This window comes from Arachis ipaensis, chromosome B10 (assembly GCF_000816755.2).
Source record: "Arachis ipaensis cultivar K30076 chromosome B10, Araip1.1, whole genome shotgun sequence".
Classification (NCBI taxonomy): Eukaryota; Viridiplantae; Streptophyta; class Magnoliopsida; order Fabales; family Fabaceae; genus Arachis; species Arachis ipaensis.
The window spans coordinates 31,229,645-31,243,040 of NC_029794.2; the positions used below are offsets into that span (position 1 = coordinate 31,229,645).

A 13,396-nucleotide genomic window follows, 5' to 3' on the forward strand; every position below is an offset into this window, starting at 1 on the left:
CACCATCCATGAGGGAGATGTTTTCACAAATGTTGGCCAGAACATCTTGGTGAGAAACTCTAAGATGATTATCCCACTTTCCAGAGACGTAGGCATTGACTCCTACATCTGTGTAAGCAAGGGATTCACTGATGTTTTCATGATTTAAAAGTATTTGATAGCCTTTAACATAGGAGAGTGAAAACCAATGTAAAAGTAAATGGGAGCAACTTCCAATCAATCAGACACATAACAGCCACTTGGCTTGCCTGTTTATCAAAGATAAAAGGAAGAAAGGAGCATTGTTGCTATGCACGAAGAAAAAGAAAACAGTTAAAAAGTTAATGCTAGTTGAAAAGGAAAAAGAGAGTCAAGAGTTAAGTGAAGAAAAAGAAAATGGTTAGTTAAAAAGGAAAAGGAAAGTTAAAAGTTATGTGAGAAAAAAGAAAATGGTTAGTTGAAAAAGAAAAGAAAGTTCAAAAGTTAAGTGAGTAAAAAGAAAATAGTAAGTTGAAAAAGAAAAGAAAAGTTAAAAGTTAGGTGAAGAAAAGAAAACAATTAGTTGAAAAAGAAAACAAAGGTCAAATGTTATGTGCATAGTAATAACGTCCTTTAATTCTGAAAATTTCCAAAGTTCCAAAACAAGCAAGTTTATATTCACTTCTCAACAATTCAAATGCCCAAACAAGTAATGCACATGTATGTGTAGAGCACATAATCAAATGAATACTAATTACCATCATTTGGCATAAGTTAAATCAATTTGGTGTTGACAAAGTTAAAACATTGAGAAACAACTTAATCAAGGAACATTCAAACACCAAATTCCAATGAAGCATAAAAGTCACAAGTTAAAACAAGAATTGAAAACCCCATGATCTATGTGACTTAATATAAATTAGGTATGAATAAAATGAATCAAATCAGCCACATAGATTTAAAACCTTCAAACTTGTGAGTTTATGCAAAAGAGGCTCAAATTCTCAAAAGAATTTCAAGTTTATGGTCAATTGAAAAATCAATTAAGGCTATGTGATACTTATGAATAACACACAATTTAAAACAAGCAATGAAGTTCAAGAATTGACCGAAACTTGTAAGGAAGCTCATGAGGAAATTTCCAAAACCATTTAGCAAACAAGATTCTTTTTGACACAGAAATCCGTCAAATAGAGTCTTGTTGCACCAAATAAGATAATGTCATTTAATGAAACATGGTTAGGAAAAATCCGGCAGCATTTCAGCAGTAAATTGGCATATTTTCCCAATTCAACCAATCAATTCAAACTTCCTATGAATGCTTTAACATTTAAACACGCAAAAACCGGATGTAAATTCATATGAAATCACAAATAGGCCAGCAAACAGCAACAACAGCAATGAACAATTAAGTTTTAACCCATTAAGCAACCAGCAGCAATAATAACCTAAACTCAGAATTTTGGTCAAAATCATCACTGCACCATCAACCATTAACAATACCTAGCAACTGGCTCATTCCAACAGCCATGAACAATGAACAGAAATAATGGTCCAAAATTTAGCACCAAAACAACACAATAAACAAAGGTAATAGGTTCAAGCAGCAGCATCAAGCAAGCCAAATAAGCACAGGGGCAAATCATCAGCAACAAACAAAGAAAAAAAATCAATGAAACAGCAACATGTCCAAACAGCAGCATTAATCAAAACAAATATAGAAAGTTTATTCAGGGTATCCTCCGCAAGTCCGCATCCATGTCCATCTTTTATTTATTTTTTTTTTACGATGATTCATCCTAAAAAATGTAAAAGAGAATATATTAAAATATAACTACAAGTGACGCAAGCAAGATGAGTAAAGCAAAGCAAAGCAATACTTAAATCAAGAATTAATTCAAACAAGGAGAGTGAGGTTGAATACACTAAAATGAGTTAAATTGATGCGTTTGTGACATGAAGAAAAGCAATGTGTGAATTCTAAGTTTGCTGGCGGTTTGAAATTCACACATTGGAGAATTGAAAGCACTATGTCACATTACTTCAATCAAGGTTCAAATTCAATTCAATTAGTGTGCCTAAAGTGATTTCAAAATAATTGCAAGGTACTAATTAGTAAACAAGCAACAAGAAGCTCAATAATCACTTAGGCAATTCAAGAATTGATGCAATGTGATGGATTGTACAAAAGAAAAGCTTTAAAATGTGTGATGTTGTGATTGAAATTCAATTTTTTTTTTTTTAACTTTCAGAGAAGCCAACTTGGCATTTACACACAACATAAACACTCAAAACTCCATCAACAAATACTTTTCATCACATTACAATCCTTTATCACAATGAAGCTTAATGAATCATGCCAAGCAAAATCAAACATTCTAAATCACATGGTAGCTACAACATGCAATTCAAAATCCAAAATAGTCAAAAGAGGCATATTCACAAACAACGGTGTATGAACTAAACAAGAACAGTGCTCAAGCAACATAAGAGGAACAAGTTCAAACACCAATGTAATTCATTTAACTAATAACACAAGATTCAATTTAAAAATTGAGTTTCATTCCTAATATAACCCAAATCCAATGAAACGCACAAAGTTAATATAATTGGATTAAATAGGACCAGTTTAATTAATCTTGTACCATTAGATAAATGCCTCAATCATTCAAAAATTTAACAATTTGGTCAATTAGAACAAATCAAATTCATTACCAATGCATAAGAACAATAAACATGTGTAACAAATATTGATTTCCAAAGATTGACTCATAAGTTTTTAAGAAAAGCTCTTTGAGGCATATTGTCGAATACTTGGCATGCAAAGGCATTAAACAAATCAATTATCACAACCAAGTATTCATTCAACCTCCATTCACAAAATCAGCATCAAATTACAAGAATCCGCAATATATCTCAGTAATTCAGCAGCAATTCAGTCATCCATTCCAAACAAATGAAATTCGAACTCAAGAAACATAATAGCATGATTAATTGTCTGTGAACTAACACTAATTCTACTCTAAAGCAACCTAACAGCAGCAAATAATCTTAACCAATTCAATTACCAAATAAAAATTAACATATACTAATCCTAACTTAAGTAAAACAGATAAGAATTCAAAGGGAAGTTGAATTAAAACCTGTTTGAAGAACAGAAAAGAAAAACAAAGAAACAGGGGAAACAGGGGTTGGAGCAGCAGTGACAAGCAGCGTCACTGGGTGGTGTTGAGCACGGCAGCTTCAGGATGGTTCTGGCGTTGGCGGATTGCTGGCCGGAAACTGGAGAACAGGGCTAGAGTGCGGCAGTTTTGGCACCGGAAGCTGAGACAGGGAAGGTGTTGAGACGCGCTGGGAAGGAGAAGAGGAAGCTGCTAGTGCGGACAGTGGGCTCTGGGTTAGCGCGAAGGTGATGGTGGACGACGGCGAGGAGGAGCTGGTGGCTCTGGGCTCGCGGAGAAAGGAGAGGAGGGTTGGGTCGCCGTGGCTCATCGATAGTGGAGGCTACGGTGGTTCGCGGTGGTGGTTGGCGGATCTAGGGTTCAGTGGTTTCGCGAGTGAGATGGAGAGAGGAGAAGAGGGTTGCGGCTCGCTGATGGTGGAGGCTAGGGTGATTCGCGGTGGAAAAGGGCACAGGGTCGTACAGAGGGGCCGGAGCTGCTGTTCTGTTCAATGAGGGAGCTGAGGCAGAACAGGGATGGACGGCTGGGCTTCAACGGCGCGCTGGCGGGAGCGGTGGTTGGAGGTGAGGCATCGAAAGGGGAAAGACGAAGTGACGCGAGAAGGAGAGAGGCCGGAAGGAGGCGGCGCTGCAAACAGGCGTTGGACGACAGCGCTAGGGTAGCGCAAAAAGGAGGGTCTCAGCGGGGGTTCCGGTTCGAACAGGGGGTGGTGACGGGTTGGGACGCCGAAAAGGGGTGCGGCGGCGAAGGTTGGAATCGCGGAGGTGGTTGTCGGAGAAATGTGAACAGGAAACGGGGAAGGGGAAGAGAAGAAGAGGTGAAGAAATGGGGAGAGGGGCGGCGGGTTGGTTTAAGTGATGGATGGGACGCGGTGGCTCTGTGTCGGTTGTGGGTGACAGACGGGGAAGGGCTGGTGATGATGGAGAAGAAGATGATGGACGTTGGTTGGCTCAGAGCCTCAGAGAAGAAGAAAGGAGAAGAAGATAGGCTAGGGTTCACCGGTTCAGGGGGTTCAATTTTGTAAGAGAGTGCGTACGCACCAACGCACATGCGTACGCACGGAAGGGGAAATGGACGCAGGGCCTTGAATTGAAGTGTATGTGCGCACACACTGAACTACTTTTTTCTTTGAGAAAAGGACAATTTAGTCCCTGACCTTTTAACCTGTGGATATTTTCGTCCCTGAGCATTGGAAAATACATTTAAATCCCTGACGTTCCTTAAAATAAGACCGATGAGTCCCTCCGTCCATGAGCCACCCTCAGGGCGGACGAAAAACGCTGAGCTGGCTCTCCCTATGCTAACATGGCTCATCGGCGTGCCCACATGGCAAGTAAGTGAGTTGGATGTTTTGAAAACGGGACACATTAGTCCCTCTAACACAATACGACGCCGTTCTGAAGCCTGCCCTAATATTAAAATTCGTATGGGTCGTTCCTTCATGGTGGCAGCAGGTGTTGAGGAGAAGACTTGTTCAGATTTTGGTAATGGCGACGAAGGGGGCATCATCAACCTCAAGAAGAAGTGTTAGTGGAGTAAGAGAAGAAAAATCCGTTTCAAGCTCAATTCCATGTGGTGTTCATGCTGACCAGCCAAACGACGCCGTCGCCCCTAGGTGCTTTTGTGGAGTTTATGCAATTATGTACAGGTCGAGGACCAGGAGCAACCCTAACAGAATCTTCTTGGGTTGTCCATTCTATAAGGTAAATTTAAAAATTTTGCCTTTAGTTTGATCTGAGATGGATGCTGACAGTAGATGATTTTGGTAATTTTGACAGGGAACTGAACCTCATTGCAAATTTTTTGTTTGAGTCGATGAGCATCTTGCCAGAATAGGAAGCAATTGGTGCATATGTGAGAGCAGACATGTCGATGGGAAACATGTTGAAGTTGTAGAAGAAGAAGAGGAAAAGGAAGATGAGTTGGATCATAGAATGGCTGTTTTGGAGGAGAAGATTATTGCTTTGGAGAAGAAGAAAAACCCATTAGCCTTGTGTATTTGTGTAATGATATTTGCTGTTGTTGTTGCCTTTTATGTAGCTATTGCTTGAGAGATGAACTATAACAATCATGATAGAGAATGGTATGTTGTAGGTTCATGTTATGTATTGAAATATACCATTTTGGCAAGTTATGAGTCCTGTAATCTAAATGAAACTGGAGTTATAATATCAGTATGTTGAACTTATGTTTTGAGTATGTAAATAAACATGGAAACATTGAGGAATTAAAGGCTGTAGTTGCATACATAATTTAGAGAGATGATGTTATATTGCTAAACAGTTTTCATAAATTTTTCCAAAATAAACAAGTCTCAAGATGAACAAGCCTCATAGCCATTGTGTACTAAATATTTCCAAAATGAACAAGTCTCAAAAAATGAGTAGTTTGTTGAAGCTTAAGATGTCAAAAGTAAGCCTACATGCCTAACACAGAAGACAAAATCATCAACCAGAATTGAGTGCACCAGTAATAAAACAAGAATCAGCCAGCAACTTAAAATATTGAGTGCAGCAGTAATAAAACAAGAATCAGCCATCAACTTAAAATATTGAACACAATATATTAAAATATCATTCAGTTAGCAAGTTAAAAACAACAAAATCAACATACTAAAACATCATTCAGCCAGCAATGAAAAGATTGAAAACAATATAACTAATTCTTGAATCAGATTAAGGTAACGCGTTTGAGTAACTTAGAACTTACCAGTTAGCTGCCATTTGTTGCAGGAGCAAGTCTGCCTTATGAGATCAACGTCAACCTTTGTAGCTTTACGAGTAACTTCGAAACGCTTGCGTGCATCATCACCTGTCCAGTCTGCACGCCATTTATTGCTAGGCCTTATTAGACGCTCCATCCTCTTCTGCTGAACTGGTGCCAGCTTCCCAGTATAATCACTTAGTAGCTCTTTATGCTTAACCATTCTCCGCATCAGATAGCACCTAATTTCTTCACACATGGTGAGTATAGGCTTGCTTCTATAGCTGACTATCTTTGAGTTGAACACCTCACACATGTTATTTGTGAGGTTGTCCACTTTTGGCCCGTGGGAGAAATACGCCTTGACCCAAGTTGCTGGCTCAAACTTGGAGAGATATTCCCATGCCCCTTGATTAATGCCTTTCAGTTTCTCCATCTGTTCCTTGAATTCGGGTATGGTGGTGCACCTAGCACAATCCCAAACCACCTCCCGAATATACAAATCCTTAAATCGGTTTATGAAGTTTTTCCAAATGTGCATCACACAGTTTCGGTGATGTGCATTTGGCATAACTTCTTTCAAAGCAGGCAGCAAACCCTATCAGCAGTACACAATGGTTTCTCCATTAAACATAACTATTCAATTGTGAACAATTGTATTATTAAACTAAGCATAACAGTGAATGAATATCTAACTATAATAGAATTCACCAGTAAAAAATTCAACCATTATCAAGTTGTGAATATTACCTTCTGTTGGTCAGACATGAAATTCCAACCATGAGTCTGAACATCCCCCAGATCCTCCTAAAGTAGAGTAAGAAACCATTTCCACGACTCTTTGGTTTCAGACCTTGCAACTCCATAAGAAACAACATAAAATTGATTATTCGCATCTTGTGCCACTGCAGTTAAGAGTTGTCCACCATAGTATGTTTTCAGGAAGCAACCATCAAGGTGGATTAGAGGTCTGCATCCACTCTTGAACCCCTGCTTGCATGCCTCTAACCCTATATACAGCTTATCAAACACATTTTCTTTTTTTTGTTTAAAGAATTTTACCCAACGTTTCAAAATGCATGTAAATAAGAAATTAACAAAAACATGCCATTATTTACATTAACTTTAAAATTACTTAAAATTTTATTTTTCAAATCAAAATTATTGGACTATTTAAAACACTTTTAATATGTAAAAACAAGAATCTACTAAAACTATTTCACTACTCAAAAATTAATTAAAAATTTTAAACATATACTTTAAGTCAAAAAGACAATTTAAACAAGATTACTAATTATTAATTATTCAAATATGCATTTTGAAACCAAAATCTATTAAGGCAAGCTAACAAAAATAAAAGATAACCAAAAAAAAAATAAAAACAAAAGATAATAAAAAATCAAGCTATTTACATATTAACATATTCACAATAGCCAATAACATAATACCATTGCAAGTCTCTGGTAATGGCGCCAAAAACTTGATGGCCAAAAGTGAGTTAAGAATTTTTCTCAAAATAGAATTTCTTCGTTGCAAATATAGTTCAAAGTTCAAACCCAACAATTGACCATCAATCAAAGTTTAAATCAAGAATTATCACAATTCAAATCGAATAACTAAGAGTATTTAAATTCTCTGGTCATTCTCCGTAGGAATTGCAACTAAGTACTTAATTATTGGTTATGGAGAAAGTGGGATTGGAGGTTGTGATTGCAAGTGACATGAAAATTAAATGACAAGAAATTAAATAAGCATGCAAGGAAATTAGAACTCAAAACAATTAAATCCAAAATAGAAATTAAGTGGCAAAAAGAACTCTTAGCAAGGATTGGGGAATTGAGGATTCATATCCTAGTCATAGACCACAAACAAGATAATTGCATAGAATTACTCCCAATTAGTCTATCCTAACATCGAGGATAAGTCAAAATGGCATAATTGATCTCAATCCATAAGTCCTAGTCAACTCACTAATTAACATAGTGAAAGACTAGCGTCAATGGAAACCAAACCAACTAACAATCTTAACACAATGTGGAATGGACATCCATAACTCAAATTCACCTAATTACCCAATTCCTAACTAAGAGTGTGAAAAACTATACAAAAGCTAAAAGAGACAATTTATCAAACACCTAGCATGCCTAAAAGAAAAAAATATCATAAATTACAATAAAAATAAAATCTATACTACCAATTGCAATAAAATGATAATAACAACTCAAATAGCATCAAAGAAACATAAAACATTAAAATTGCATTAATGAAACCAAAATTGACAAGAGTATTCATAAACTAAAAATGACAAATTTGAGAAAATGACAAAAAAAATTAAGAAGATCAAGACAAGAAAGCATAGAAACATAAATAAAACTACATTAAAGCAAGAATTAAAATTTGAAATTAAAAAGAAATTAAGACCAAAAACCCTAAATTCTAGAGAGAAGGAAAAACTTCTCTCTCTAGAAAAACTAAGCTAAAACATGTAAAAACCTAAATCTAAGTGCTCCTCCCCTTCATCCTTCTTCACTTTGGCTTGAAATAGCTTCAGAAATGAGTTGGATTGGGCTCTAGAAGCCCAAAAATCACTGTCAGCGAGTTGCAATTAATGAGGTCATGTGCCAGGATTTGTGCGTATGCGCAGGTGTGTGCGTATGCAAACTTGCTGATTTTCTTTTTGTGCGTACGCACAAGTGTGTGTTGACGCACACCCAAACTCCATGTCCACTATGGTAAATTGTATATCATTTTGAAGCCCAGATGTTAGCTTTCCAATGCTGCTAGAACCACCTCATTTGGACCTCTGTAGCTCAAGTTATGATCAATTTAGTACAGAGAGGTCAGGATTGGCAGCTTTTCAAATCCTTCATTTCTTGAATTCTTCCACTTTGCATGCTTTTCTTCCTCACTTCTTCAATCCATACTTGCCTTGTAAGCTTGAAATTACTCAAAGAATACATCAAGGCATCAAATGGAATTAAAGTGAATAAAATTTAGCAATTATAAAGCTTAAAAAGTATGTTTTTACTTTCAAGCACAATTTAGGGAGAAATTATGAAACTATGCTATTTCAATGGATAAATGCAAGAAAAGTTGATGAAATCCACCCAAATAGAGCAAATAAATACCATGAAATATGGATTCATCAGCTATGTATACTTCTCTATCAATAAAATCATTCAAAAATGCACACTTAATATCCATTTAGAAGAGTTTAAACCCTTTGTGGCTGCATAGGCAAGTAATAATCTTATTGCTTCCATTCTAGCAACCAGAGCAAAAGACTCATCAAAGTCAATGCCCTCTTCTTGATCATACCCTTGAGCTACTAATCTAGCTTTATTTCTAACAACACTACTATCCTCACCCAATTTATTTCTAAAGATCCACTTGGTACCTGTTACCTTCTTACCATTCGGATAAGGCACTAGAGTCCAAACCTCATTTTTATCAAATTGGACTAACTCTTCTTCCATTGCCTTTATCCAAGAGGGATCTTCAAGTGCTTCTTCCACATTTTAGGGTTCCACTTATGATATAAGAGTGAAGTTATTGAGTTTGGCTCTTTTTCTATTTGAGGATCTTGTGATAACTCCATGAGAGGGGTCTCTAATGATGAATTCATGCGAATAGTTCTTCAAGAACCTCCATTCTCTTGGCTTTGGTGAGGTGATCTTAGGTTGACCCTGATTCAATTCTACATTGTTCACAATACCAGAGTTCTCTGCTTCAGTAGGAGACAAAACATAATTGTCTCATGCATTTTGATTTGCAAAATCAAAGACAGCATTTTCTAAAGAGGGTTCTGGTTTATCTTCTTCTTAAATCTTTTGAGAACTCAATTCAGTTTTAGTTTCTGCATCATTTTCTTCAATAACACTTGAAATGCTGTTAAAATCACAAAAAAAAAACATGTATGGACTCCTCTATTATTCTATGTTCTTTGAGGTAAACCCGATATGATTTATTAGTGGTTGAATAACTGACAAAGACACTTTCATAAGATTTTGGATCAAATTTTTCAAGATTGTCTCTAGTGTTCAACAAAAAGCATTTGCATCCAAAAACATGAAAATACTTAAGATTGGGTGGTACTCCTTTCCAAAGCTCATAGGGTGTTTTCTTTAAAACTTTTCTAATGATGGTCGGTTCAAAATGTAACAAGCTGTGTTCACAGCTTCAACCCAAAGAAATTTAGGAATATCATTTTCACAAAGCATTACCCTAGCCATTTCTTGAAAGCTTCTATTTCTCCTTTCAACAATCGCATTTTATTGAGGAGTTCTAGGACATGAAAAGTTATATGAAATACCAAATTCATCACAAAATATTTCAAAATCTTGATTTTCAAATTTTTTTCTATGATCACTTCTTATTGAAACTATTTTCAATTTTTTTTTCATTTTGGATCTTTTTGCATAGAGTTAAAAAAGCAATGAAAGCATCATTTTTATGAGCCAAGAAAAGAATCCATCCATATCTAGTATAGTCATCAACCACTATTAAACTATAATGTTTACCTCTTAAGCTTTGAGTCCTAGTAGGACCAAAAATTATCAATGTGTAGCATTTTTAATGGCCTTTTGGTTGAGATGTCATCGTAGGGCTTAAAAGAGTTTTTAGTTTATTTACCCAATTGATAAGTATCACAAGTGATGTCTTTGTCAAATTTTATTTTGGGAAGACCTCTAACTAAATTCTTTTTCACAAGCTTAGAGATTTGAAACATGCTTGCATGTCCTAATTTCTTATGCCATAGGCCATAACTATTTTTCAGACTCCATGGAGGTGAAACATGCTACATTTTATTCTTTTAGTTCCTCTAAGGTAAATCCATACACATTGTTGCACTTTTTAGCTTTAAACAAAATTTCACCGGATTTTTCACACACAACCAAGGATTCCAATTTTTTGAAAATAACCAAATATCCTAAGTCACACAATTGACTAATGCTTAGAAGATTGTATTTCAATCCATCAACTAGAAATATATCATTACTGAAAGAAGAAAAACTCTTACCTACCTTATCTATGGCTACAATTTTATCTTTACCATTGTCACCGAAAGTCACAAAGCTTCCATCATATTTGTCAAGCTTGATGAAGAATGTGGACTTTCAGTCATGTGCCTAGAGCATCCACTATTCAAATGCCACATGTCATTCTTCTTCTTGAATGCTAGGCAAAATTGCACAAAGCTTTTAGGTGATCTTAGGTATCCAAATCTTTTTTTTATCCTTTAATGTTAAACCATATTTGTTGACCAAGAGCATTATATTTTCCAACTTTTGTAACTTTCATCACCAATCTTTCTTTCAAAAATGAAACATTGAATAGGAAAATGACCATCTCTATTGCATATGTGATAGAATTTATTGGTTGCTGACTTTTTAAGAGGATTTGGATTTTGAAATATTTTGTCTTTAGAAATGGAAGCTTCATTTTTAAATTGTAAATTTTTGAAAACAAATTCTAATTTTTCACAATAACCTAATCCAGTCTTTTCAAAAAGAGGTCTTTGACTAGGCAATAATCTATCTAAATTTTCAGAACTTTGAGCAAATTTGGCTAAGTCTAGTTTTAAATTCTTAACCTCTTTATGAAACCTTTCATTTTCTTCAAAAGCAATTTAAGTATGCAATAACAAAATGTTGTTTATTACAACTATCGAGTTCAGTGTTAAGCCGCTTGTTTTCTTCAACAAGATCAACAGTGGTTTCGGCTTTCCTCAATTTTTCTTTGAGAAATGTATTTTCAACCTTTAGGATGTCATTTTCATATTCAAGTTCATGACATTAGTTCAGAAAAATTCTTAATTTCTCAGTAAGATGATCAATCATAAGATGAAGGTCTTTATTAGAGGGTTCAATAAAGATTACCTCATCATTCTGGCTGTGGCCGGCCATAAGGCAGGCTTGAGAGTTTTGTCTGAGTCTTCATCCTCTTCAGAATCATTTTCCAGATCTTACCAAGAGGCATAAGCCCCTTCTTCTTATCTTTTCAAGATTTGTCTTCTTTCTTCAACTTGGGACAGTCATACTTGTAGTGTCTAGCTTCTCTGCAATTGTGGCAAATGACCTTGCTTAGATCCTTCTTTAGTCCCTTTGAGCTGCTTCTTCTACTTCTTCCTCTTAGTTTCATCATCCTTCTGAGTTTCCTAGAAAAAAACACAAACTTGTCATCTGATAAATAATCACTGGATTCATCAACCAATGATTCAGTACAAGATTTAAGAGTCACTCCTTTCTTTTTTGTATCATTTTTTATGTGAGTGATTTCATATGCTAATAACTTTCCTCTCAGCTCATCATAAGTTATTTGACTCAGGTTACTGCTTTCAAAGATAACAGTGACCTTTGTTTCCCACTCTTTAGTCAGTCTTCCCAAGACTTTTCTCACCAACACTTGTTCAGAGTGAGTAATCCCCATAGCATCTAACCTATTGATGATGATAGAGAATCTTTCAAATATGTCATCAATTGATTCTCCTTCCTTTATAGAGAAAATCTCATACTCGTTGCTCAGCATGTCAATTCGGGCTTTTTTCACTTGTGTGGTGCCCTCTTGTGTGACTTAGAGCTTATCCTAGATTTTTTTTGCTATTTTGCATCTTAAAACCTTCCAGTATTCCTCGAAACTGATTGCACAGTTCAGTATGTTGATAGCTTTGGCATTGAGTTCCACCTTCTTCTTATCATATTTCATTCCATTTTGCTTCGATTTTGGGAGTAACAACACCATCAGCACCAGTTTTGGTAGGGATTTAAGGACCGTTCATGATTATCTTTCACAAGTTGTAATCCACTGACTGAGCAAAGATCTTCATTTTTTCTTTCCAGTAGTTGTAGTTTTTCCATTGAAGAATAGATGTCTGTTGTTGAATTGTCCTTCTGTCAGTGTAAGCCACTGTGTTGGAACCAATGTTGTTTGCCATCAGAATCTTTCCTCCAAGCTGCAAAGCTTGAATTCTGTGAGACCAAGCTTTGATACCAATTGATGGTAATCAGTGGCTAAGAGAAGAGGGTTGAATCTTGGCCTTCTTTTTTCTTTACTTGTAACCTTGCGTTCTGTTGATAGAATACAAGAGAGATTTTAGTTTTGTCTCCTGACGCGGTAGGAGCCAGAACAGTATTAGTTGCAAGGAGTGTTATGATGAAAAAAAGCTTAGTGAATAATTTAGGAGATACTTTGTTTTTGTCTTCTTTTATATAGAACCAGAGACAGAGAAGAGAGTAGAGAATGACACACAGATGTATCCTGGTTCAACTATCTAGTGCAATGTAGCCTACATCCAATCTCCATCATAACAATGATAGAATTTCACTATCTTTTAACAGATTACAAACACTAATTCTTCGTAGGATTTACCCCAATTCTATCTGGGACAAGTCCAGATTCTAACTCAACTTGAACTTGACTAAGACTCACCCTAGCTTTCAATTGCAAAGTGCTATCCCAACTTGCAAGGGAATCCACTCAGGATCATGACACAAAATAGAAATATTAACAAAGGATTTCTAAAATAACTTAGGCTTTTTCTCCAAGTCTAGCTT

The 13,396-nt window shown here is 35.9% G+C and overlaps 1 protein-coding gene and 1 long non-coding RNA gene across 2 annotated transcripts; both read right to left on the reverse strand.

Moving 5' to 3' along the window:
- Positions 754-3,536, reverse strand: LOC110268210. The gene is made up of 2 exons (XR_002356317.1): positions 3,102-3,536; positions 754-1,757 (listed from the first exon to the last, which is right to left on the reverse strand). It is a non-coding gene; the product is annotated as an uncharacterized LOC110268210 (long non-coding RNA).
- On the reverse strand, positions 5,579-6,853 carry LOC110267964. The gene is made up of 2 exons (XM_021113829.1): positions 6,594-6,853; positions 5,579-6,441 (listed from the first exon to the last, which is right to left on the reverse strand). The coding sequence occupies exons 1-2, from the start codon at positions 6,609-6,611 to the stop codon at positions 5,839-5,841; spliced, it is 621 nt and encodes a 206-aa protein (XP_020969488.1). The 5' UTR covers positions 6,612-6,853; the 3' UTR covers positions 5,579-5,838.